Consider the following 26,196-nt stretch of genomic DNA (forward strand, 5'->3'; position numbering starts at 1 on the left):
TAGGACATATTTAGTAATATTACACAATTCAATAAATTTCAATGTTTTTATTTTAATGCTATCTTGTAATTGTGCTTCATCTTTTGTCTCTATGTTAATAGTCAAATGACCAAGGCATGACTTGAGATGAAAATATGTGGTGATGTGCAAAAACAGTAAAAGAACAGTACAAATTCTCGGTTTGAGCATTTTATATGTTGTCTTCATTCTATTTTCAATTCATTATGGGTTTACTTGATTTGCAAATCATCACACTCTTTTTATGTACATTTTACAATGTCCCAACTTTTTGGGAAATGAGGTTGTATATGCAACATAATTTATTTTTCATTTAACAATATAAAATTTACTCAATTTAAATGTACTCATGACATTTTTTTGGACTCTACTCTTCATTCACTGAGGATGCCTGAGATTTCCCAAACAACTATTCCTCAAACTGTGCAGGATGCAAAAGAATTATTTTTTTTGCAAAGCAAATCATACTTTCACCTAGTCAGTGTTAGCTCTAGAAGTTAATAATATACCACATCTGTAAACCAAATGGCTAATCTTTTTCTGATAACTTGGAATGATTAACTATTAATGTCTTTTTTTTTTTTTTTTTTTATCATGGAGGGAAAATGCATCGCCAACTGTGAGCGATTGACAGATTCAAAATTCACAGAACACATTAAGTCCTCTCGCACTGGTGTTTTTGCATCTGTAAAATGTTCATATCTTGTATAATGTGAAGTATTTCTCAGTTGCAAGTTGGTTATGTGGTCACCATGTTGTTTCACTGAAGATAAGGAGTCTTAATATGGAGATGTTGCTCGTCGATGTCTGTGTTTGGTTGGGATGACATCAGCGAGGTACAGCTACCATCCTGAACTCCTCGGGGGAATAGGTGAAGCCCATCACACCCTCCAAGCTGGGCATTTCTCCAGGGACAGGGGAGAAGGTGAAGTGTTGGAGGAGAGATGTAAAGAAAAGGAACAGCTCCATTCTGGCCAGGTGCTCCCCTAAACACACACGTTTACCTGTGGGGAAGCATCACAGACATTTGTCCTGTTGTCATCCATGATGGTGGCAGCCTTATGGTTTGTATGGAACAGACTGTGGTAAATTCTTCTTTAAATATTGTTGATCACAAACTTAAAAATGAAAGAAAGACCTGCTGAAAATGGTAGGAAGGCCTCTCTTCTGAGGAACTGGCCGTCTGAATCCAAGAAATGCTCAGGATTGAAGACATCTGGAGTTGCCCACTCATTCTTATCAAACAGGACAGACGCAAGGATCATAGTAACAGCTGTGCCCTGGGAACGGAGTAATGACTTGTTTATGATATCAGGTGTGTATAAATAATTTGAAGACATTCTTGACTTCCACCCCTGAGGTGAATCTCACCTTGGGAATGAAGTATCTTCCCAGAGTGGTGTCTTTACTGGCCATTTTGGGGAATCCCATCGGAGCAATGTTTCCCAACCTTTGGATTTCATGGATGACGGCATCAGTGTAAGGCATGTTGGGTCTGTCGGCCATCGTGGGCTGACGAGACTGTCCGATCACACTGTCTATCTCTGCCTGGACTTTCTCTGAGAGAGGAAGCAGAGTAACCATTTTAGCAGGCAGCTAATCATGACCATTATGGTTGAACTAAAACCATTTGTCACCTTCATTGGACAACTCCAATGTTTAATGGGATTAATAAGATACAAACTCTGTATATATGGGTAGTTCATCATGAATACAAGGGCCCAGCGCAAAGTGGTGGCAGTTGTTTCTGTCCCAGCCTCCATAAGGTCGAGGATGCAAACCAGCAGTGTTTCAGTGTTGAAACCCGCCTGGGGATCTTCTTTTTTCTATATGTAAGAGGAAATAAATTATTAATGCTAGCAAGGTTGCTCTGCATTGTGACATGTCTATTGTTTTAAGACAAACTTATAAATCAGTGAATTTACCGACTAATAGAATTTGAGAGCTTTAATGAAAACATTTGATTATCTTACCTTCTCCATCTCTCCCAGGTATGCGTCGATATAATCACGAGGGTCATTGGGATTCCACTCCTCCTGGTGCTTTTCTATTTCCTTCTTCAAGAAATTCAAGATCTTCCCGTAGTTGGCATGGACAATCTGATGAGGTCCTGGCAGGTGCTTCAGCAGTCCAGGGAAGGCATCATACAGCTGATGACGGTAAATAGTTTTAGGTCACTGATAGACCAGCAATACAGTTGTTGTTTTTTCATACAAAATAATATTGTAGGCAGGAATTACCTGAGCCCGAGCTGAGCCAGCAAGCAGAATAACATCATTGTCCAACTCCAGGAACTTACGAAAGCTTTCATCACTGTATTCAAAGCGATGTCCAAAGAGCACAGAGGCAATGATGTTACTAACTCCATTTGTTATGGTGTAGTGGGGGTTGAATGGTCTTCCTGAGAATGTGTTCAATTAGATTCAAGTCAGTGATCAAGTCAATATCAATTATAAATGATATTAGTCAAACAAACTTGAGTCAAATGAATTCCTATAATCTACCCACCTTGTTCCTCTTTGAAAGCGTCACAGAGGAAGTTGCTCTCCACTTGAATAGATTTTTCCAGAGACTTCTGGCCCTCTCCGAAGTAACGCAGGTGAGTGTTGGCAAACTTCCTCTGCTTCTTCCACAGGTAGCCATTGCTCATAACAACACCTGTGAGAATATCATATACAGTTATTAACAAAACAGTCTCTGCTGCATTTTTACATGTTTAAGAACTCTCTCATGCCCTCATTCTTTAAAAATAAAATAGCTCTTGTCACTACCTACGATCTTCTGTGCTGAGTTAGGTGTGTCCCTGCGAGAAGGGGAGAAGTCAGATTGTAGAAGCTAGAATATCCATACTATATGCATTTTAAGATAAATCCTTCAATACAGATCAAAGAGTTTTACTTTTGCCCTGGAGAAGAACCTTGAGACAGTAAAATATATTTGTGTACATTCAGGCTCTCATACACTCGTTCACCTACTCACCAATGCCCTTGAAGATAACATGGAAGAGAGGGAGAACAGGTCGATCAACAAAGCTGTCCAGCTGGTCGACAAGAGCCTCTTTGACCATCTTGTATCCTGAAATAAGCACCATCCTCTCACTGCCTCTCCTCAAGCTGAACACAGGACCGTACTCCTGAGCCAACTGCATTTAAAAAGACATTTGTTTTTCAGGAGAGGAAATCATTCACAAAGACTTTTGTATTTTTATAAGAATGAAGTACATTTTTGTGCTTTGATGCTTTGAAGAGTTAAAATGCTTAAATGCTTTGAAGAAGAGGACAGTAACATCAACACTTAAGTAACAAAAACAAATTTTTAAGTAGCTGAATCTTCATTGAAACCACAGCTATAAATGGTTGATCTTTGTAGTAATAATAATAATAATAATAATACTCTATGCTGCCCTCTGATTGTGATGTGGTTTGTCTGTTGATGTTGACTTATGAAAATGTAAAACAAAACAAAAAGAATTGCTAAAGCGATTATTCCTCGTGCATGATGACAGTGACGCAAATTGCTTGTGCATATTAAGCATCTGCTCTATGCCTCCTAACTCTGCTCTCGGGAAACAAATGCATGCACGTATTGTAACTATTCACTTCACCTTGTCCATTGTTTTGAAGTCAACACCAGTGAAAACATTTCCTAGAAAAGGCACAGCCAAGGGTCCAGGTGGAAAGTTGTGAGGTCTCCAGTTTCTTACCACATCAATCAAAAGCAGTAACACAAAACCGAACAACAACCAACCAGTAAAGTCCACACGCTCAAAAAGTGATAGAAAAATCATGATGGAAGAATTTCAAAAAGAGACCAAGTTTGATCCTGCAGACAGGGTGGCGGTGTGTTTCATTATGTGGAAGAGGCAGGGAGGTACTGGAAGGGGCCAGTTACAGTGTTACATAACACGTTCTCTTGGGACCTCTGAAGAGATAAACAAAATGGACTTCTAACATGAGCTCTGCATTCTAAGGACACATGGAAGTCTTGATAATAATTTTGATTGAATATCTTTTTTGTGATTAAGATTAAAAACGTAATGGCATGTATAAACACAATCAACACAATCCTTACCCTTCAGGAGTACAGCTGGATTAATTATTTCTGGGGAACCCATGGGCAACAAGTTGCTCTTCGCCCTTCACCACCACTCTCTGTTCAGTGTGTTCTGTAATAATTCAAATGTCCAGTACAACCGCAGATGCTGAAATATTTTTGTTAGTTTATGTTCATTTCAGTAAACACATCTTTATCGGGAATAATAATTACGTGAGCACAGTTAAAACAAAACAAAAATTAAGTTCTCAAAAATAGATTTTGAAACAGGTTTCTCCCCACAAAACATGACAACAAAATCAACTAATGGTGCAGGACAGCTTCATTATAACAGTGTCCTACCCTAAGACATTACTCTTTTTTTTTTTACACTCCTTCGTCAATGAAGAACGCACATATAAAGGCCCGCACACGCGTGCTTTTATTTTGAAGTTTCGGTTACTTTGATATGCTGACTTGGTTCAAAACACTGAGAACAACGTTTACGGGAAGGAGGCGAGGCTACTGCGCTTCATGTAGTCGTTGGGGAGCAGTTTAAGCGAAGACATGGAGACGATATACGATGTTCTCGGCTTGGAGTGGATAGACGGCAGGAGTATTTTAATATTTTTCTGCGTTTTTCTGTTGTTGACTGATGTTTTGAAGAACAGAGTGCCGAGAAACTTTCCTCCTGGACCGTGGGCTCTTCCTTTCATTGGTGACCTCCATCGCATCAACCCTAACAGACTTCACCTGCAGTTCACAGAGGTACAGATAAAACGATCAGTAGGAGTAGTTTCGGAGGCTTAAAAACATTCCTAAAACATCAGTAAAGTGATTTTCTTTTCTTTTTTTCCAAAACAGATTAACCATGGCAATTTCATGTCATTTAAAATAAAAATCAATCAATCAAGAATAAAACCAGCAAATCAACCAGTAATGAAAACAATTTCAGATGAAGTCCTAACTGTGTGTTTAGAGATTACATATGCAAGCAGCCATTAGTCGAGACAACAGGGAGAATCTAATTTATACCAGAATCAATCATTAAATAAAAAATGATGCCTCTTACTGAATCCCATCAGTTCTGCACTCTAGGAAGTTAACATTATGTAGCCTATATGGTTTGATTTCTCAGCATCTTGCTGAGACAGGATTTTCCTGATTTTGATAGAAAATGGTCAGGAGAAGAAAAGCAGAAGCAGTCCAATAGGTTTGATTTGTGTGTAAGTAAAGGACATGTCCTCGTTAAAAATAACACACACAACACAGTAGTACTGGAGGCCAAGGCAATGCCATCCAGAGTAACTGTGTTTTTGTAGAGAGGTGTTTAGGGACTAATACAATAACTTCAGTTTTGTCTAAATTTAGAAGCAGACAGTAACAGATCATCCATGCTTGAAGTTTCCTTAACTTATTTGTTTTATCTGGCTTCATAGATAAATATAACTGGGTGTTGTCTGTATAACAATGAAAATTGATGTTGTGCTTATAATAGTATTGCCTAAGGTAAGCTGTATAAAATGAAAAGTATCGGACCGAGTACAGAACACTGTGGAACGCTACGACTAACTTTTATTTTGCATGGAAGAGTTTTCACTGAAATAGTACATTTAAATCTACCTGATAGATATGATTTGAACCAGCCTAGTTTAGCTCCTCTTAAATCCAATGACATGTTCCAGTCTCTGTAATGAAATGTTGTGGTCAATAGTGTCAAATACTGCACTGAAGGAAGGATGGGCTTAATTCTTTTTCAGTAGTTACAAATGTATTTGTACAGACATTCATAAAGTCATGACTACTGAGAGCGAAAGAAATAAAAGGCTAGATAGAGCTATGCCTTTTTGTCGTGACAAATATGATTTCCTGGCATTACATAGTGATTTTTTTTATACGTTTTTTTCAGGCTAGGTGAACTTATTCTAAATTAGTGAAGGAACACTTCCTTTCCAGCTATCGCAATGTCTGTTTTAAAGCGAGTATTTCACAATCGTACCATAGGGCTAGCCTCTACTAAATTATTAGTTTCTTTTTCAGAGGGGCTACAATGTCAAATGTTGTATGCAGTGAAGCTGCTGCACTATCAACCATATAATCAACTTGTGTGGAAGTAAAGTTGAGGTAGCTGCCCTCCATTGTCTTGGCACAGGGCATTGAAGTAAACAGTCTTAGCCTTGTTAAAACCAAGTTAAAGAAAGATCGTAAAAAGCCGGGATAAAAGTGAATCTGGCCCAACACATATCGTGAAACAACCTAAAATCAGCGTCTAATGACTTTTTCCAGTTAAAAGAAATAGAGAAAGACAACTAACATTTTATAAAACTGTATTATAAAACATTTCTAAAACCTGGATAAAATTAAAGAAATTTACAGATCTTTTGGTTACCAGATGAAACACAAACAAATGCACATATCACCTCACCTCCATTTCAACCATAGCTGTCTCCCAATATGAGTCACTCGTATCAGGCTGATGAATATGGTTGTTTTTTTTATATCGGATTCTTCAGAAAGTATGTCAATGTTGTACCACAACACCAATAACAACTCCAATCTGCTGTCTGTGTTAAGTTTGCAGAGAAGTACGGACACATATTCAGCCTTCGTCTTTTTGGTGGAAGGATTGTGGTTATTAATGGTTACAAGCATGTCAAAGAAGCCCTGGTCCAACAAGGAGAAGACTTCTCAGGTCGTCCCACCATACCACTTTTTCAAGAATTTCTTGGAGCTGTAAATGGTGATGTTTGTTGAATTTTTTTCTAAAGTTGCTTGATGGTGTTAGCTGCATCAGACTCCAATTGCTTCTGGTCTAATACTGTTTTGTCCTTCCAAAAGGTATTGTGATGTCAAATGGTTATCCTTGGAAGCAGCAGAGGAGATTTGCTCTTCATACACTCAGAAACTTTGGTCTGGGAAAACAGACCCTGGTGCTATCTGTCCAGCAGGAGTGCCAATATCTCATGGAGGCTTTTGCAGATCAGAAAGGCAAAAAAAAAAAAAAAAAATCACACTACATCACTATGACACATTATATTTCAATACGCTTTATGTTTATTTCTTGTTTATTACATGGACACGTAATCCCCCCCCCCCCCAACTGTGCAACACAGAAGCATGCACCAACACTTTAGTGCATTGGATAATGAACCTTGTAACAAGTGCACCTTTCGTTCACAGGAAAACCTTTTAATGCTCAGCCACTGGTAAACAATGCTGTGTCCAACATTATCTGCTGTTTGGTGTTTGGGAATCGATTTGAGTACACTGACAAGCAGTACCAGTCCATTCTTCAGAACTTCAATGAGATGGTACAGTTGCAGACAAATTGGTCAGTGCAGGTGAGTCTTCTTTGTTAATCAGATGAAACATCCAATAATCTTATTTAGATTAGAATTCATCCATAAACACACTACTTAGAGTATAAAAGATAAAAGTACTCATTACAAACTAATTTATGTACGGAGTCATAAAAACCAAGTACCTCAAAAGCAGTTCTCCAATCTTTTTGTGAAATATTGTACAAGTTAACCTCTTTGGGCCACTAACAGTTTGCTTGAGTTTAATTGGATTTATTTGATCTCTTTTGAGGAATTGCGAACATTTAACGGGCTTCCAACTGGATACCAATTTTTTGAAAAGGTCATAAGTGGACCACAGTTACATACAGTGATACAGCTCTGAAATTGAAATCTTGTGAATATAATATATCTTCATACATTGAAATATGATAAATCGAGATAGAAATGTCACTACCATTTCCTGACTGTCAGCTGATTTGGTTACAATCTTCCATCTCTGTAGTTGTACAACACAATGCCCTGGCTGATGAAGTGGCTGCCTGGTTCCCATCAGAAGATATTCACTCTCCTACAGAATGTACTTGATTTCGTAGAAATCAGGATCAAAGAGCACAGAGAAAACCTTGACCCCTCATCACCAAGAGACTACATCGATGCCTTCCTCATAGAAATGGGAGAGGTGAGATTTTTGTGTTTGTTCTTTTTGCATTTCTAATGAAATATGTTCACGGATTCTCACTTCTGTCTTTTGTGTCACTTATAGAAGGAGGACAAAGATTCTGGTTTTGATCTGACAAATCTGAGTTTTTGTACCCTTGACTTGTTTGGTGCTGGAACTGAAACTACTACCACCACTTTACACTGGGGGCTGCTGTATATGATCTACTACCCTGACATACAAGGTTTGTGTATGTGTGTAGGAGTAACCTGCCATGCCCTACTGCTTTACCGCTGCCGGACTGTCTGCAATTTCTCGTCAGTCTTACACAGTACACAAACTGAAATTGTCTCCTGTTTTCACTGTGTGCAGAGAGAGTCCAAGCTGAGATAGATGCTGTGATTGGTTCATCCAGAACGCCCTCTCTGACCGACAGAGAAAACATGCCCTATGCTGATGCAGTCATCCATGAGATGCAGAGAATGGCCAACATCCTCCCGCTCAATTTGCTCCACATGGCAATCAAGGACACCACACTGGATAAGTACACAATCCCCAAGGTACACAATCCACAGATAATGTTTGACAATGCAGAACACAAAAATTGTGCATAGATGCTCAAGTACCAGTGAGTGTCAAGTCAGGAATTACCTGATAGGTGATACATCATCAGTGCTTCAAGAAAGCAAATTTTGTGTCAAACTCAGGAAATGAACCCTTGAAATAATTCTTTGAAAATCTATGACAATGAAACAATAATCTGGATGAGATGTTTTGAGTAGCATTCTGGGGTAGCTGAAGGAAAAAATTGGTGCAAATGGCAGTATGGCATTTGGGTTGTCCATGACAGCACGCCTGCCCAGAGCGCGCTGAAAATGTGAAACTTTCTTGCCTGCAACAACACAATTGTTGCTCCCCAATTCCCCTACTCGCTGGATTTGGCTCCCTGCGACTTTTCTCTGTTTACTCACATTTGACCTAAAAATTAGATATTTGCTCTCTGTTCAAGTGCAGGTCCACGGTAAAATAACAGATGCACCATATTAGTGATCACAAGCTTTATTGTCAGGTGCTGATGTTGAAGCAACATAACTTGGAGTACTTACTCATTAAGGTTAAAGCTTCCCCCTGATCCGTGCACGTCCTGGTGCTGTACACCGTTCGCATAAAACATTAGCCGTCTCTTAACTTTTTCATATCCCATCATAATGTTCACATCCATGTCCTTTTCTGAAACATGACATGCAGTTTCAAAGTGGAAATGCTCAGTCACGGTGTTGACCGCTTGTTTTGCTCACGATGCCGTCTAGCATTTAAACACACTTCAGGGACGTTAACGAGAACTTGATTTTATTTGGAGGGGTTGTCAAAAATGGTCAATTAAGAATTATATTTTAGAATAATATTTTAATTTAGTATGATTTTTTTATTAACTCTTTCAAAGTTCAGGAATGAACTTTAAAGAGACATTTAATCTATGTATAACCATAACAAAATTGACTCTTTTAATTAATGGTATTTCGTCAGGGCACCATGATAATGCCTACGCTGCACTCTGTTCTACATGATGAGTTGATGTGGGAAACTCCACACTCCTTCAACCCTCAACACTTTCTGGATCAAGATGGTGAATTTAGAAAGAGAGAGGCCTTCCTTCCTTTTTCTGCAGGTTAGTCTGGAGCTATAATCCTTCAAAACTCAATTAAAGGCTGTTTTAGTTAAGGACCTGAGTAACTATTTGTGATATAATTATTTACATTGTTCAGTAAGCAAGTCTCATATCTTTAGTTTGTTGCAGAGCTGCAGTAATATTCTGTGTTAATATCTGGTAAATTGTGTGAATAAAACTCATCTGTTGATTTGTGTGTTCTCAGGTAAGCGTGTTTGTCTCGGAGAACAGCTGGCCAGGATGGAGTTATTCCTGTTTTTCACCTCCCTCCTTCAGAGGTTTTCATTCTCGGCCCCTGCTGGAGAGCAGCCCAGTCTGGAGTTCAAGTTGGGAGCCGCTCGTAGTCCTAAACCTTACCGCCTCTGCGCCGTACCACGTTAAACTAATAACGTTTCCAAAGCGAACACATCTGTTTCTCAGCACAGTCAAACCTGTTTGAATCTTCCAGTACATTCATCTCGTAATTCATCAACACCTGACATATTTTTTTTTTCTTCTATAGAGTGAGTAAAACATAGTTTTCCCTTCTCATCCACAAGGCTTTTCAGTAAACATGTGGAGAGAAATTAGACTCAAAATGATCACAAATCTAAAGAATAGAAAAATAGGTTTTGGGTACACACAAGTGCATGTTCTAATGTAAACACAAATGACAAGTAATTTGAACATGTAAAACAATTTTATTAATGCACACATTACAACCAGAATAATATGAATATTTTATGTCCAGGTATTTTACTTTAACTAGATCTGATCATTTTTGCTTTTAAAAAGCTTCCTGGGTATACAAGTTTAAAGCATGTCTAAAAATATTTTTTACCCTGTGCAGTTGCGCAGATTGCCTGATACACGCTGATCATTCATGTCATTCAGACTGTTGTGTGTTTACATTCATATGTATCATACCCGCTGTTATTGGCAGTTTAGTTTCATATTGAACTGGATACTTTTGTCAGGCTGTGTGGTGTATGCAATTTATGCGAGAGAAGTACTGAAAGGCTTTCAGAATATTTTGTTGTCTTTATGCATCTAGCATTAAATTCTATAATGTTACATGTGAAAAGTAGCATCTTCATTTTTTCTTCAGATTGAACCTTATACCTTTTAAAATAGTATTTCTGAAAATTAGCAAGCCTCCAGCTTTATGTCTGCTGTGCAAACTGTTGGAAAAATTACTCAAGAGGCTTGGTTTAAAATCAAACACATTGGACATTTATTCTTGCAAGAAGGAGCAACTACATGCACCCTCAAAGAGAGGTGTCCAGCAGTGCTCCCCCAGCAGTTCTCTAGCAGGGCTCTACGTCACTCCTCCGTAGGGCAGCTTTTATACAGTTGACAAACAGTTGACAGTTCGACATTCCCTTTGTATCTGCTTTCGTATGGTAATACTGAGTTGGTTGTAGGTCACAAGATAAGGACACAGGGGAGTCGTCAATTAGATGCGGAAAATAAAACAAAAATAATCACTTGCAAATAAGACAGAAAACAAAACAAACTTTTCAGAGCCTGCTTGACAAGAGACTTTCCAGAGCCACAATGCAAACAAGAGGACGAGACAAATATTTTTTTCCATCACAAACCCTTCTCAATAAAAAGCTGGGACACTGTGCAGGTGTACATAAAACAGAATGTGATGATTTGTAAATTATGTTAATCTTTATTTAATTGAAAATAGAACAAAGACAACATTTGAATTTGAGAAATTTTGTTTTATAAAAACATATGTGCTCATTTTGAATTTGATGCCAGCAACAAGTCTCCAAAGAACAAAAGACAAGAAAAGTTGTGTAATGCTAAAAGAAACACTTTGTCGAACATCTCACAACTAATTGTGTTAACTGGCAACAGATCAGTCACATGATTGACTATAAAAAGAGCATGGGCGGCACGGTGGTGCAGTGGTTAGCACTGTCGCCTCACAGCAACAAGGTTCTGGGTTCGAATCCGGTCCTGGGCCTTTCTGTGCGGAGTTTGCATGTTTTCCCTGTGCTTGCGTGGGTTCTCTCCGGGTTCTCCGGCTTCCTCCCATCATCCAAAAACATGCACCTCAGGTCTAACAAAATCAAAATGACAGGTCATCTTTGTAAATGAGAATTGGTTCTCAATTGATTCTACCTGGTTAAATAAAGGTCATATATATATATTTATATATATATATATATATATCCCAGAAACCCACTCTCAACAATTTAAGAATAATGTTCCGCAACGTAAAATTGCGTAATTCATCTTCTATGGTACTTGTACCATATGGAGAAATCTCTGTACGTAAGGGACCAGGCCTTATTGGATGGCCATGATCTTTGGGCCCTCGGGTAACACTGCAATACAAATTAAATCTGTTGTGGAAATCACTGCATGGATTCATGAACACTTCAGAAAACCACTGTTTTTGAAACTGTGAACATAGTTCATCAGTGTATCCATAAATATAGGTTAAAACCATGCCATAAAAAGAAGAAACCATATTTAAATATGAGCCAAAATGCCAAAGCCTTCTCTGGACCCAACATCATTAAAGATGGACCAGGGCAATGTGGAAAACTATTTTGTGGTCTGACGAATGAAAATTTGGAATTCTTTTTGGAAATTAAGGACCCCACGTTTTCCTGGCTATGATGGTAAGGCGGTACATTAGCATGGCTCCAAGAGTGGAACTGTTATGGAACAGACTGTAAATGCATCTTTCTAATTGTGAGCTCTACTCATTGTTGATCACAAGTACAAAAAATTACCTTCTGAAAATGGTGCAAATGTGCTTTGATGAACCGGCCCTCAGTATCCAAGAAATTATCCGGATTGAAGACATATTAGTGGGCGACTGCATCAACAAATTAAAATCTATATCAAACTACCAAAAACAACGAGCATGCAGTGAACTGGGACTTTAAGGCAGCCTCATACTGTAGGCTGTCAGCTTTAGTTAGCAGTTAACAGGTACATTTATGTTATACAAAATAAGCCTATATTCTAGCCCAAGTATAAACTGTAATTTGACTTCCTTGAAACAGATTATTTACTTGTAAAAGCAGTCTACACTAATATTATTTTTTACTTGAGTAAAATATTATAGTTAACTACTATTTCCTCACTGAAGGACGCATCGGTCACACAGACAAGTGCTTTTATTTTGAAGGTCAGTCAATTGTACCTATTTGGGTAAACAGAAAGCTGTAGGGCTTGAGAGTGTTCCCGACTGCACTCTGTTTAGTCGTGGTAGAGCAGTTTAAGCGAAGAAATGGAGACACTACACGATGTTCTCAGCTTGGATTGGGTAGACGGCAGGAGTATTTTAATATTTTTCAGCATTTTTCTGCTGCTTACTGATGTTTTGAAGAACCGAGTGCCGAGAAACTTTCCTCCTGGACCGTGGGCTCTTCCTTTCATTGGTGACCTCCATCGCATCAAACCTGATAGACTTCACCTGCAGTTCACAGAGGTACAGATAATAGGCGATTAGTAGTTCATAAGGGTTCTGTGGCTTTAAAAACTTAAGTCAATTTAGGAAAGTAATGTGATTTATTGTCTACATTTTTCCTAAACAACTATTACATTTTCTTAACGTAAAATTATATTGTAGATTACTTTATGCATTTTTAATTCATCTTGATGTCAAAGAGAAATCCCGATTTTCAGATTTCAGATGTTCAGGCAGCATCCATAGTAGGCTATTTTTTTTTTTTTATCAACCACACTTTTAGACCTAATTTACACAGAATTGAATATATTTTCTATTATTTAAACAGGAGTGCCCTACTAAAACTTGTATGTTAAGTGAAGGGCTCAGTAACACAAAATTGAAGTCCCTACATCATGTAGCTTTGTTTAGCTGACATGTCTAGGATTACTGCCGACTGCACTCATGTTCACTAACAAGAAAATGTGACAGTTAATTGACCTAATAGACGTAAACTATTTAAAATCACTTCTCCCTGCATTACAGTTTAAACCATTTCAGTAATCTACTCATTGTTTATGTCATTTTAAGCCCAAACTATTTGATGTCACAGTTCATTAAAATGGACCCAAGAACATGACTTGGAGCCACATGCAAAAGTTGAGTTTCTTTACTTAGAACTAGTATATGAAAAGCCAGGCTTGCAAACGAAGTGCAGTGGGGCAGTCTAAGACAAAGTCCAAAAGTCAGGCAGGGTCAAAAACACAATGATGCCAAACAAACAGGCAGGGAACACTGGAAAGCCCAGGCACAAGGCATTAAGACAATCTGGCAGACGGCATGTTAGAATGAAGGCATTCAGCGTGATAACATGTGGTCTAAGTTGTAGTTTGGAAACTCATAAATTAATCTTTACATTTTTGGGGGCATTTTGCTTCAGATCCTGCTTACATTTTCCACCTTGCAGCAGCTTTTAGACTAGCAATATGGTTAGATACTGCAGGTTCTGAGGCATTTTGGACCAAAAACCATATAACTTTTTTGTCTGAATTTTATAAGTAGGCAAATACAGGTCATCGAGGCTTTTATAAATTCAAAACATGCTTGAAGTTTAACGAACTGATTTGTATAATCTGGTTTCTGAGATAAATATAGTTGGGTGTCAACTGCATTACAATGAAAATGGATGGTGTGTCTCCTAATATTATTGCCTTAGGGAAGCTTGTATGAAGTGAAACGTATTTGGCCCAACAGAGAACCCTGTGGAACTCCATGAATAACTTTTTTTTTTGCGTGGAGTCATCATTGACAACAGACAAATTTAAATCTAATAGGTATGATTTGAACCTGCCTAGTGCTGTTTCTTTATCCCTAATCACATGTTGCAGGCTTTGTAATTAATTTTTATTGTAAATGGTGTCAAATGTAGCATTGACATCTAGCAGGACAAGTATAGAGAAAAGTCCATTGACGTATGCAATATATATATATATATATATATATAATGCAATAAGCAAAGGGGAAACATTGTCGAGTGTCAAATACAGTGAGGCTGCAGCTTGTCTGGGGGTAAACCTGAGGTAGCTGCCCTCCATTGTCTTGGCACATGGCATTGAAGTACTGTTTATGATAATGGTCAAGGTAAAAAGTAGATTCAAAAGTGACTCTGGCCTAACTGTTCTGCAGATCCTAAAATATTTTTAACACTCATCTTCAATGACTTAAATCCTTTATCCAGTTAAAAGGTATTGGCAAAGACAATATTTTCCATGTGTATCAAAAACGATGGCTAAAAACTGTATAAACGGACAGTTTCTGACAGAGCTTTTCGTGAACAGATAAAACTTCAAGGCGTGCACATCCAACCTCACCTCCAATTGAATTTACTTGAACAGCTGTCACTCATTATGAGTCACCCGCATCAGGCTGATGAGTATGTTTTTTGGGGGATTTCTTGGAAAGTCTTTCAACTCAGAGTTACACTGCAAACACCAATCTGCTGTCTGTGTTCAGTTTGCAGAGACGTATGGGAAGATTTTCAGCCTTCGTCTTTTTGGTAGAAGGATTGTGGTCCTAAATGGCTACAAGCTTGTCAAAGAAGCATTGGTCCAACAAGGAGAAGACTTCACAGATCGTCCCAACGTACCAATCTTTGAAAAACTCTTGGAGAATAAAGGTAATGTGTGTTGCATTTTGTTTTAAAAGTTACTGATTTCTTTGTAGTAATATCAACTGCATCAGACTCCAATTACTTCTGGTCTAATACTGTTTTGTCCTCCCAAAAGGTCTTGTGATGTCAAATGGTTATTTTTGGAAGCAGCAGAGGAGATTTGCTCTTCATACACTCAGAAACTTTGGTCTGGGAAAAAATACCCTGGCGCTATCCATCCAGCAGGAGTGTCGATATCTCACAGAGGCTTTTGCAGATCAGAAAGGCAAAAACAATCACACTACATTACTGTAACATGTTTGTTTTCAATATGTTTTATATTTATTTATTGTTTATTGCATGGACATGCCATTTCTCTTTCCCTCTAACTTTGCAACACAGAGGCATGCGCCAACACTTTATTGCATTGGATAATGAACCTTATAACATGTGCACCTGGTTTAAGGAGGACATGTTATGAGGTCCACCTTATCCAAAGATGCATGGTGTAAAGCGTCTGAATTAAATTATTTTGTTTGATTTTATTTAAAAAAAATTCCTCTTACTTTTACAGGCAAATCTTTTAATACCCAGTCACTGATAAACAATGCTGTGTCCAACATTATCTGCTGTTTGGTGTTTGGTAATCGATTCGAGTACACTGACAAGCAGTACCAGTCCATTCTTCAGATAATCCATGAGGTGACACGCTTACAGGGAGATTTCTCTGTACAGGTGAGTCTTCTTTGTAAAGCATCCAAACATTTTAGGGTGGGATTCACCCTTAATCAAACACTATTGTAGAAGAAGTCCATGACATTTCAAAAAATACAATGTACTAATTATGTGCTAAAGCAGCCCCTGAGACTATAAATTGCTGCTGCATTAATTTAGAGCATTTTACTGGTTTTGGGTTGAGTTTTGACTAGTTTCAAAACAACTTTATATACAGTTAGATTGTGTGGTCAAATCTCAGTGTTTGTCAGATGACTCGAATTACTGCCTTGCTGTTGTAAGCTTTGCCAACCTGTGAAGTTGCAGTTTCCCTCCATGTCTGCCTGAAGCAGGAACCTCCAGGGCAGAAAAATGAACACAACATGAAAGTGTCAAAAATGTCTTTTGCTCCAATGGCCATTTGAGGCTGACTCCGAAAGAGAGACAATTCCTGTAGACCCCCATGTTAGAATCCCCAAGTTTACAGCAGAAATAAACATGTTAGCAGTTAGGTACTAAAACAGTTGTGGTTTCTATTGCAAATTTACCCATTCACAGCCATGCGTGGGGTGAAATTTTTATATAAATCATCTATTTAAAGTGAATGAAGGATTTAAGTTATGTATAACTAAAGGCAGGGTGGGTGCTGTCACAGTTGGCTAGCTGCCTGCGAGCATACGCCATAGACTGTCAGCCAGAGCCATACTCTCCACTGCTGGTTTCAGCAACCTGCTTCATTCGGCCCACCTCAGCTCCACTCCCCCATCACCTCTTTTCCCATTTTTTGATCAGCTTCAAAACTGCTCATCAGGAAACCTATGGATAATGTCATGGAGGCTAAATCAAATTCTTTTACAGAGTCTATGGTCTGTTCAACCTCTTATGTAGTGAAGACGTTGATGGCCTGATCCTGAGTGAGAACAAAGTTGTAACAATGACAATAGACAATGCTTCCAATATGGATGTTGCTGAAAAAAATGCTCATATGTGAATAAAAGTGTCTGAGTAAAAGGTTGAAGATAGAAATGTCATAACTTTTCCCAAACTGTCAGATGATCTGGTTACTATTCTCCTTTTCTGTAGTTGTACAACGCAATGCCTGGGCTGATGAAGTGGCTACCTGGTTCCCATCGGAAGATATTTGCTGTGATAAAGAAGATATTTGAATTTGTAGAAATCAGGATCAAAGAGCACAGAGAAAACCTTGACCCCTCATCACCAAGAGACTACATTGATGCCTTCCTCATAGAAATGGGAGAGGTGAGATTTTTGTCTTTGTTTTTTTTGCATTTCCAATGAAATATGTTCACAGATTCTCACTTCTGTCTCTTGTGTCACTTATAGAAGGAGGACAAAGATTCTGGTTTTGATCTGACAAATCTGAGTTTTTGTACCCTTGACCTGTTTGGTGCTGGAACTGAAACTACTACCACCACTTTACACTGGGGGCTGCTGTACATGATCTACTACCCTGACATACAAGGTTTGTGTATGTGTGTAGGAGTAATCCTGCAATGCTTGCATCTTTTGTAAGCATCTTGCCATGAGTTTTTATTGCCAGGGATCTGTCACTGGTCAATCCTTTAGTGGTAGAGTAAGTGTGTGGGATGTGCGTCTCCATCCATCGGTACATTGAGGTCGGGTCACCGCGGCAGTAAGTTGAGCAATTTAATCCTGATGCCCCTCTCTCCCGCAATGCTCATTCTGGGGGCTCCTGAGTCATTTCTAAAACAGTTGCGGTATATAATCTCTTCTGAGCGTTCCTTCCAGTTTGATGTGACCTGAAAACCTCCAGCTGATAGCACCAAGGAGGTCTCCTAATCAGATGCTCAAACCACCTAAACTGGCTCCTTTCAATGCAGGCAGTGACTCCACTCCAAGTGTCTCTTGCTCCCTCCGGATGACGGAGCTCTTTACCCTATTTCTAAGGCTGAGCCTGGCCATCCTAATGTAACTCATTTCAGCTGCTGTGTTCAACATCTCATTCTTTTGGTCACTAACGTAAACTCAAGACCATAAGTGAGGGTTGGAAAGTAGATCGACTAATATATCGAAAGCTTTACCAAAACAGTCCGGTACAACACCTGCTTTACTGCTGATGCCTGACAGTAAACGGACTGACACTGTTTCCTGTTTTCACTGTGTGCAGAGAGAGTCCAGGCTGAGATGGATGCTGTGATTGGTTCATCCAGACAGCCCTCCTTTACCGACAGAGAAAATCTGCCCTATACTGATGCAGTCATCCATGAGATCCAGAGAATGGCCAACATCGTCCCCCTCAATGTGTTCCGCATGGCAATCAAGGACACCACACTGGATAAGTACACAATCCCCAAGGTACACAATCCATAGGTAATGCCTGACAATGCAGGGCACAAAATTCAGCATAGTTACTCAAGAACCAGTGAGTGACAAGTCTGTGATTTCACTATGGACCTGAGCAGAGCGTGCACATTCAGTTTTGTGTAAAACTCTGTAAATTGGCAACAAAGACCCTTGAAATGTTTCAGAAAGTGCATGGCAATAAAGCAATTAGCTGAATGAGGTGGTTTACTGTCCATGACCAAAAAAGATGCAACATGTCAGCAGCGCAACCATGTGGGTTTTCTCTGACATTTGAGGGGTTTTGCACTGTGAATTTGTTCTCAAAGGTGAGACTGTCAATATTGAACTCTTCAGGGCACCATGATAATGCCTACGCTGCACTCTGTCCTACACGATGAGTTGATGTGGGAAACTCCACACTCCTTCAACCCTCAACACTTTCTGGATCAGGATGGTAAATTTAGGAAGAGAGAGGCCTTCCTTCCTTTTTCTGCAGGTTAGTCAGTTGTTATAATCCTTCAAAACTGAGTTACATACTGTTTTAATTAAGGACTGGCAAAATAACAAATATACTACTGTCATTGTTTGCCATCAGTTGCTTGATTAACCTTTTACTTTAACATTACATTATTCAATAGGTAAGTTGAGAGGGGATCAGGATCTCTATTGTATGTTTAGTTTGTTGCACAGCTGCAGTAATATTCTGTGATCACAGTGAATATCTTGTTAATTGTGTGAATAAAGCTCATCTCTTGTATTGTGTGTTCTCAGGTAAGCGTGTTTGTCTCGGAGAACAGCTAGCCAGGATGGAGTTATTCCTGTTTTTCACCTCCCTCCTTCAAAGGTTTTCATTCTCGGCCCCTGCTGGAGAGAAGCCCAGTCTGGAGTTCAAGTTGGGTTTCATTCGTAGTCCTAAACCTTACCGCCTCTGTGCCGTACCACGTTAAACCACTAACTTTCCTGAAGCAAACATATTTCTCAGCAAAATCAAACAGTGCTCCCTACATTCATCTTGTAATACATCAATAACATGTACTATTAATGAAAGAAAATTACAAAAAATTGTTTAGCTTGAGAAAATCCTCAAACAGTCAATGCTCTGACCCTCTGAAGGACTACAAACATGAGTACCCAGTCAAATAGTTGCAAGATTGGATTTTGTTCCCCTTGGACATAACCAGGTTAGCTGATTTCCACAATTTCAGTCTTTATGTTTTGTTTTCATACTGCCCATTTTCAATGGTCAATCGAATTGGCTTGAAGAGAAAACATTTTTCCAATAAATTGATTTGATTATGACATAGAAAGCATACACTGCTCATTGGGAATAGTTTGACATTTTGGGAAATGGGCTTATTCAGTGACTTTCTGCCCACAAAATAGTCTGGTAACAGTTCATAAGACTGCAACCTGATTTTACTCTTTGTTTTTTATATGAATTAAATACAGGTGATATGTTAATTGTTAAGCTCTAGAGGTGCTGGTAGGTGTAATTTGTTCTCCATGTATTTTGCCCATTTTAAATGAGCTTGGGCAGTGACTTTTCTGAAACATATTTAAATATGGTTCCTTCTATATTTGTGGATGCAGTGACAAACTGGGTTTTTGGTTTTCGGAAGTGCTCCTGAGCCCATGCAGTGATTTCCAGTACAGAACTGTGGTTGTTTTTAATGGCGTGCCGCTTGAGAGCCCGAGTATCAAGGCCGTTCAATTTTGGTTTTCGGCCTTGTCCCTTGTGTGCAGAGATTTTTCCGGATTCTCTGAATGTTTTTATGATATCATGTGCCGTAGATGATGAAATCCCCAATGTCTTTGCAATTTTATGTTGAGGAACATTATTCTTAAATGGTTGCACTATTTTCCCATGCAGTCTTTCACTGATTGGTGAACCCCTCCCCACTTTCACTGCTGAGAGACTTTGCCTCTTTTGGATACTTTTTTTTTATACGTAATTAGCTGTGAGATGTTTGACTAAGTGTTTATTTTGCATTACACAACTTTTCCATTCTTTTGTTGCCCCTGTCCCAACTTTTATGAAACATGTTGCTGGTATCAAATTCAAAATGAGCATATATTTTTCATTAAAAAAAAATCTAATTTCAACACTTGAAATATTGTCTTTGTTCTATTTTCAATTTCTAAATTATCGCATTGTTTTTATTTACATTTTACACAGCGTCCCAAATATTTTGGGAACAGGGTTATACATCCCAAATCAACTTTTTATGCCTCTGTGTCGGTGACAGCCGTGGCCGTAGGCATTACTGTGTTTTCGGCTTGTCCATCTGTTCCTCCTATTCTCGTAAACGCAGCATTTCAGGAACCCCTTAAATAAATTTATTTAAACTGGGACAAAATACTTCTTGGCCTAAAAGAAGGAAAAGAAGACTTGGAATTTCAAACCTTTCACTTTGAGCTCATGTCTCTCCCATCCGGCCGCCCCATTCTCGCCAGCGCATCATCTTAGGAATGCCTTGAGGGAATTACTTTTCTGATCAAAGTCAATGTCACCTCTTATTGGCCCGCTAGTGAATCCAATTCTCAGAAAACATCAATGAACCAGTTAAATTTGGTGTTCAAAGGTCAAGCTCACTGTGACCTTGTGACCTAGGGTGACTTTCTCCAAATTTGATACGAACATTCATTTACACTTAAGGATGAACTAAATAGATTTTAGTAAACAAATGTCAAGGTCAGTGGTCAATGTGACCTCACGCCTATCCTATCAATGCTGATATCGCAGAAATGCCTTGAGGGAATTTCTTCAAATTTGGCACTAACATTTACAACATCGCTTAATTGAAAATGATAGGTTTTTAATAATTCCCACATTTGCCAAGATCAAGCATATTTATTTTGCGGCCTCAAAAAGAATGTGGAGATATCGGTCATAGATGCCTGTGTTTGGTTGGGATGACATCAGTGAGGTACAGCTACCATCCTGAACTCCTCGGGGGAATAGGTGAAGCCCATCACACCCTCCAAGCTGGGCATTTCTCCAGGGACAGGGGAGAAGGTGAAGTGTTGGAGGAGAGATGTAAAGAAAAGGAACAGCTCCATTCTGGCCAGGTGCTCCCCTAAACACACACGTTTACCTGTGGGGAAGCATCACAGACATTTGTCTTGCTGTTGATGTTGGTGTTAGTCTTATCATGTCTTATGGAACAGACTGTTGTAAATTCTTCTTTCTAAATGTGAACTCAGATTGATGTTAAGCACACATCTACTATAGGTACAAAATCTCCACTGATTTTCAGTGACCGTAAACAAAAATTGGATATTTATAGTATAAACAGATTCTAACCAACAATACAAAGTGCACAGCTATGAAATGTAGTCATGGTGAGACACAAAAATCCTGCCAAGGGGTCAGATGAGGCCAAATGCTTTTCCACTTTTGTGTTTTGTTTGTTTGTTCACTTTTGTTTGTCAAAGATTATCAAAAGATAAGGAATACTGACCAACATTACACAATTCAATCCACCCTTTGCAAACTTTCCTTTTTTAAAGTGTTAAATTTAAGGTGTCTTGAAAGTGTTGTGTTTCTTCTTTTGCCTTCTTAACAAAAGTCTGTCAGATACGTGGTAATGTATGCGCAATAGACTAAAACAAAATAAAACAGACTCAATTTAAATGATTTAAAAAAACAAATTCACTATATTCATTTAGTGAGAATGCTCAAGATCTCCAAAAGCCGCTCAATCCCCAAACTGCCCAGGATGCAAAAGCCGCTTTTCCTGGAAGTTGTTCTTGCAAATCTATTCATATGTTCACTGAATTAAAGTTAGATACAGAGGTTAATGTTTAACTATATTTGTCTCATAGACCCAATGCCTGACCTTTTTTCTAGATAGCTTGGAATGATTAACTCATGTAACTCTCAATGTATTTTGTTTTCATGGACGGAAAATGCATCACCAACAGATGCAAAGTGCACAGAACTGTTAGTGTGTCAGAGTACATTCGTGTCACACAGTATATAAAAAACTTAATTGGAAAAACAAGAAGTCTTTCAGCCAGGATTTCACTGCCCGGTTCCATACCGAGTAAAGCTGAGTTTTCCAAGAAGAGAGCATAGTTTGGCAAGTTGTAACATCGGGGGAGCCAAAAGCCAAAAGAAGAGTCTCTGAAAGTAGTGTATAAAAACAAGGAGCTTGCACACCATGTTATCCATTCTTAATAAATAATTTACCTGATTTATTGAAGTGCTCAATAAATTCTGATTGCCAGTGATTTTGTCTTTTGTGGACTTTAAGATAACAGTGAGGAGAGATCAGTAAAAGTATTGAACTGGAGAAACCTTACCTCAATCTACTTTTTACCAACAAGCACAAACAAGACAATTGTAATTGTTTAAAACAAATTCAAACAAGCCAGATCACTTTATTCCCTTATGGCAAAATGATAAACGGTTTCAGCCAGGCCATTCTTCAGCACTGGCACATTACAGTGAAGATAGCTACCCATCCATCCATCCATCCATCCATCATCTTCCGCTTATCCGGGGTCGGGGTCGTGGTGGCGGCAGGCCAAGCAAGCTGACCCAGACTTTCCTCTTCCCCGCAACATTTTCCAGCTCATCCTGGAGGATCCCAAGGTGTTCGCAGGCCAGCCAGGAGATATAATCCCTCCATCATGTTCTGGGTCTTCCCCGGGGTCTCCTGCCAGTTGGGCGTGCCCGAAAAACCTCCAGAGGGAGGCGCCCAGTAGGATCCTGATCAGATGCCCGAACCACCTCAGCTGACTCCTTTCGACGCGAAGGAGTAGTCCAATAATAAAACACCACTTGAGTTCAGATTGGGCAGGCCGTTCCAATCACCCACTGCCAGGTTTCTCCTTTGTTGCCCACATGAGCGTCAAAGTCTCTCAGGAAAACTATGGAGTCGGCAGGCGGCGCCCTTTCCAGAACTCCCCCCACCAACTCCAAGAAGGCCGGATACTCCGAACTGCTGTTTGGTGCATAACCACAAACAACAGTCAGAGTCTTCCTCCCTGCAACCCACAGGTGCATGGAGGCGACCCTCTCGTTCTCTGGGGAGAACTCCAACACATTGGCGCTCAGCTGGACCCCGATGCTTGTCCACAGGGTGGTGGGTCCACAGGGTGGCTTCTCCATGTTGTTTCTTCGAGCTGAGCCCGACCGGGCCCCACGGGTGAAGGCCCGGCCACCAGACGCTCGCTGGCAAGTTCCCCTCCTGGGTCCGGCTACGGGAGGGTTCCCCGGTTTCCCTGATCCTGGCGAGGTGACCCCGATGCTATTCATCGGGGGGTCTTTGTGAACCGCTTAGTCTGGGCTCTCACCTGACACCAGTTTGCTTTGGGAAACCCTATCAGGGGCTGATACCCCAGACAACATAGCTCCCAGGATCACTGGGGCAAATAACCCCTCCACCACATTAAGTGGCGATTCGCGGAGAAGATAGCGACCCCTCATAGAATTTTATTAAATCCCCAGACAGAGACTTTTTTCTTTGTTAGGGAAGATTTGTAATCTAAAAAGGTTAAATCAGGATTTTTCCATGGGCACAAAAAACCCTACAGCTCCCATGAAGGAAAAACAGAAAGCGCAGAAATGTCAGAAACTATATTGTAGTTTCCTCCAAATCCATAAAACACACCAACAATGTTCTCCACTAAAGGCATTTAGTTTTTTACTTTTTGAGTGTAATCTCTGATGTTTAATGACTCTCTTCCTCTCTGTCCTGCTGTCATGTCTGAACTGACTGCAACCCCTCAACTTATTCAGGGATTTTCCTCTTCTGTTCAACTGTGACATTTTGCCTGTGTACTTTAAGGGCTTATGGGAGTTTGTTATGATGTATTTTGGGGGAATTATTGCACTTGTTAATGTTATCTAGATTTTGAATACTGATTTCCTATTACATGATAATGTTTGCTGGGAATTGTGTAGGTGTACAGGGCCTTTAACTGTCACAGAAGAATATAATCATATACTTTAGAATAGATTGTTTCTGTTTTGCACATGATGTGAATGTGATTTAATGTTTTGTTTTTTCCCATACAGGAGAGGTTCTCACTGTCTTAACAGCAGGCATGATATGTTATGTAGTGGAAAGTTTTATTTTCCTTTTTTCTAATCATTTTCCTTTTATGTATTTGCATTTTTTTAAAGGTTTCCCAAACAGGTGGATACTGTATAACCGATTCCATAATCTAAGGAAGTGCACTAAATGTAAGTCATGATGGTCCTTCTATTGTTAAACATTTTTATCAAAATTTTATCTGAAGCCAAGAAGACAGACTTTGACAATTCAGGTGAACATTTTGTAGAGTCATCGTTTTTGTGACTGGGAGCATATAAGGAGAGAACCTGTTAGTGGCCAGTATAAGGAAGTACTGTTGTTAACATGGGCTATGGTTTTAAGACAAACTTGAAAAATTCTAAACTTAACCGTGAACAGGATTCGAGGGCTTTACAAAGAACATTTTATTATCTTACCTTCTCCATCTCTCCCAGGTATGCGTCGATATAATCACGAGGGTCGTTGGGGTTCCACTCCTCCTGGTGTTTTTCTATTTCCTTCTTCATGAAACTCAAGATCTTCCTGTAGTTGGCATGGACCATCTGGTGAGGTCCTGGCAGGTGCTTCAGCAGTCCAGGGAAGGCATCATACAGCTGATGACGGTAAATAGGTCAACAATACAGTTTGTTTTTTGAATGCTGCATCATGTAGGCAGGAATTACCTGAGCCCGAGCTGAGCCAGAAAGCAGAATAGCATCATTGTCCAACTCCAGGAACTTACGAAAGCTTTCATCACTGTATTCAAAGCGATGTCCAAAGAGCACAGAGGCAATGATGTTACTAACTCCATTTGTTATGGTGTAGTGGGGGTTGAATGGTCTTCCTGAGAATGTGTTCAATTAGATTCAAGTCAGTGATCAAGTCAATATCAATTATAAACGATATTAGTCAAATAAACTTGAGTCAGGTGAATTCCTATAATCTACCCACCTTGTTCCTCTTTGAAGGCGTCACAGAGGAAGTTGCTCTCCACTTGAATAGATTTTTCCAGAGACTTCTGGCCCTCTCCGAAGTAACGCAGGTGAGTTTACACATTTTACAATTGTCTCTCCAATTGGGACTAAACCAACATTACATTGTTAGTATGCACTCCTTCACCTACTCACAAATGCCCTTGAAGATAGCATGGAAGAGAGGGACAACAGGTTGATCAACAAAGCTGTCCAGCTGGTTGACAAGAGCCTCTTTGACAATTTTGTATCCTGAAATAAACATCATCCTCTCACTGGCTCTCCTCAAGCTGAACACAGGACCTTACTCCTGAGCCAGCTGCATTTAAGAGGACATAATTTTACAAGAGAGGAAATGATTCACAAAGAATTTTGTATTCTTATAGAAATAAAGTATTTTTTTGTCTGATAAGATGCTTTGAAGAAGAGGACAGTAACATCAACGCTTAAGTAACAAGGACTAACTTTGAAGTAGCTAAATCTTCATTGAAACCACAGCTACATGTGCTCGATCTAAGTTGTTTATTCTCATAATACAGGTAGTTTCACCTCGTGCATGCTGTTTTATGCTGCTTCAAAATCAAATGTAAACTATAGAATAAAAATATATAAAATATGCAACAAAAGTTTTGCTCTTCACCTCACCTTGTCCGTTGTTTTGAAGTCAACACCAGTGAAGACATTTCCTAGAAAAGGCACAGCCAAGGGTCCAGGTGGAAAGTTGTGAGGTCTCCAGTTTCTTACCACATCAATCAAAAGCAGCAACACAAAACCGAACAACAACCAACCAGTAAAGTCCACACGCTCAAAAACTGATGGAAAAATCATGATGGAAGAATTTCAAAAAGAGCCACAATTTGATTCTGCAGACAGGATGATGGTGGGTTTCATTATATGCGTGAGGAGTGAAGGGGACGAGAAAAAAAAGGGTCCAACAT

The 26,196-nt window shown here is 39.4% G+C and overlaps 3 protein-coding genes and 1 pseudogene across 3 annotated transcripts; 2 read left to right on the forward strand and 2 right to left on the reverse strand.

Annotated features, from left to right (window-relative positions):
• Positions 1-32: 32 nt before the first annotated feature.
• LOC138618820 (cytochrome P450 2J2-like) lies at positions 33-3,873 on the reverse strand. Its single transcript, XM_069694822.1, has 9 exons — positions 3,623-3,873; positions 2,998-3,160; positions 2,527-2,676; positions 2,259-2,419; positions 1,992-2,168; positions 1,703-1,844; positions 1,390-1,577; positions 1,157-1,298; positions 33-1,022 (listed from the first exon to the last, which is right to left on the reverse strand). The coding sequence occupies exons 1-9, from the start codon at positions 3,803-3,805 to the stop codon at positions 847-849; spliced, it is 1,482 nt and encodes a 493-aa protein (XP_069550923.1). The 5' UTR covers positions 3,806-3,873; the 3' UTR covers positions 33-846.
• Positions 3,874-4,581: 708 nt separating this feature from the next.
• On the forward strand, positions 4,582-10,732 carry LOC138618818 (cytochrome P450 2J4-like). Its single transcript, XM_069694820.1, has 9 exons — positions 4,582-4,818; positions 6,625-6,790; positions 6,889-7,038; positions 7,231-7,391; positions 7,855-8,031; positions 8,116-8,254; positions 8,383-8,570; positions 9,538-9,679; positions 9,885-10,732. The coding sequence occupies exons 1-9, from the start codon at positions 4,618-4,620 to the stop codon at positions 10,058-10,060; spliced, it is 1,500 nt and encodes a 499-aa protein (XP_069550921.1). The 5' UTR covers positions 4,582-4,617; the 3' UTR covers positions 10,061-10,732.
• A 2,176-nt stretch (positions 10,733-12,908) lies between these two features.
• Positions 12,909-20,376, forward strand: LOC138618824 (cytochrome P450 2J4-like). The gene is made up of 9 exons (XM_069694826.1): positions 12,909-13,118; positions 15,090-15,252; positions 15,362-15,511; positions 15,800-15,960; positions 17,023-17,199; positions 17,284-17,422; positions 18,089-18,276; positions 18,619-18,760; positions 19,036-20,376. The coding sequence occupies exons 1-9, from the start codon at positions 12,918-12,920 to the stop codon at positions 19,209-19,211; spliced, it is 1,497 nt and encodes a 498-aa protein (XP_069550927.1). The 5' UTR covers positions 12,909-12,917; the 3' UTR covers positions 19,212-20,376.
• A 784-nt stretch (positions 20,377-21,160) lies between these two features.
• LOC138618725 (cytochrome P450 2J2-like) lies at positions 21,161-26,086 on the reverse strand (annotated as a pseudogene).
• Positions 26,087-26,196: the final 110 nt, after the last annotated feature.

The sequence above is a fragment of the Brachyistius frenatus genome, unplaced genomic scaffold (genome assembly GCF_029030835.1).
Source record: "Brachyistius frenatus isolate BFR_SWC_R1_liver_20210118 unplaced genomic scaffold, ASM2903083v1 Contig_18, whole genome shotgun sequence".
Lineage (NCBI taxonomy): Eukaryota > Metazoa > Chordata > Actinopteri > Embiotocidae > Brachyistius > Brachyistius frenatus.

Coding starts and splice junctions, on each gene's coding strand:
- LOC138618820 (XM_069694822.1), bottom strand. CDS start 3,805: ATGATTTTTCTATCACTTTTTGAGCGTGTGGACTTTACTGGTTGGTTG. Junction 3,161..3,622: donor ACTTCAAAACAATGGACAAG/GTGAAGTGAATA, acceptor TTTTAAATGCAG/TTGGCTCAGGAGTACGGTCC. Junction 1,023..1,156: donor CTTCCTACCATTTTCAGCAG/GTCTTTCTTTCA, acceptor GCTTCCCCACAG/GTAAACGTGTGTGTTTAGGG.
- LOC138618818 (XM_069694820.1), top strand. CDS start 4,618: ATGGAGACGATATACGATGTTCTCGGCTTGGAGTGGATAGACGGCAGG. Junction 4,819..6,624: donor TTCACCTGCAGTTCACAGAG/GTACAGATAAAA, acceptor GTCTGTGTTAAG/TTTGCAGAGAAGTACGGACA. Junction 8,032..8,115: donor TCCTCATAGAAATGGGAGAG/GTGAGATTTTTG, acceptor TGTCACTTATAG/AAGGAGGACAAAGATTCTGG.
- LOC138618824 (XM_069694826.1), top strand. CDS start 12,918: ATGGAGACACTACACGATGTTCTCAGCTTGGATTGGGTAGACGGCAGG. Junction 15,961..17,022: donor AGGGAGATTTCTCTGTACAG/GTGAGTCTTCTT, acceptor CCTTTTCTGTAG/TTGTACAACGCAATGCCTGG. Junction 17,423..18,088: donor CTACTACCCTGACATACAAG/GTTTGTGTATGT, acceptor CACTGTGTGCAG/AGAGAGTCCAGGCTGAGATG.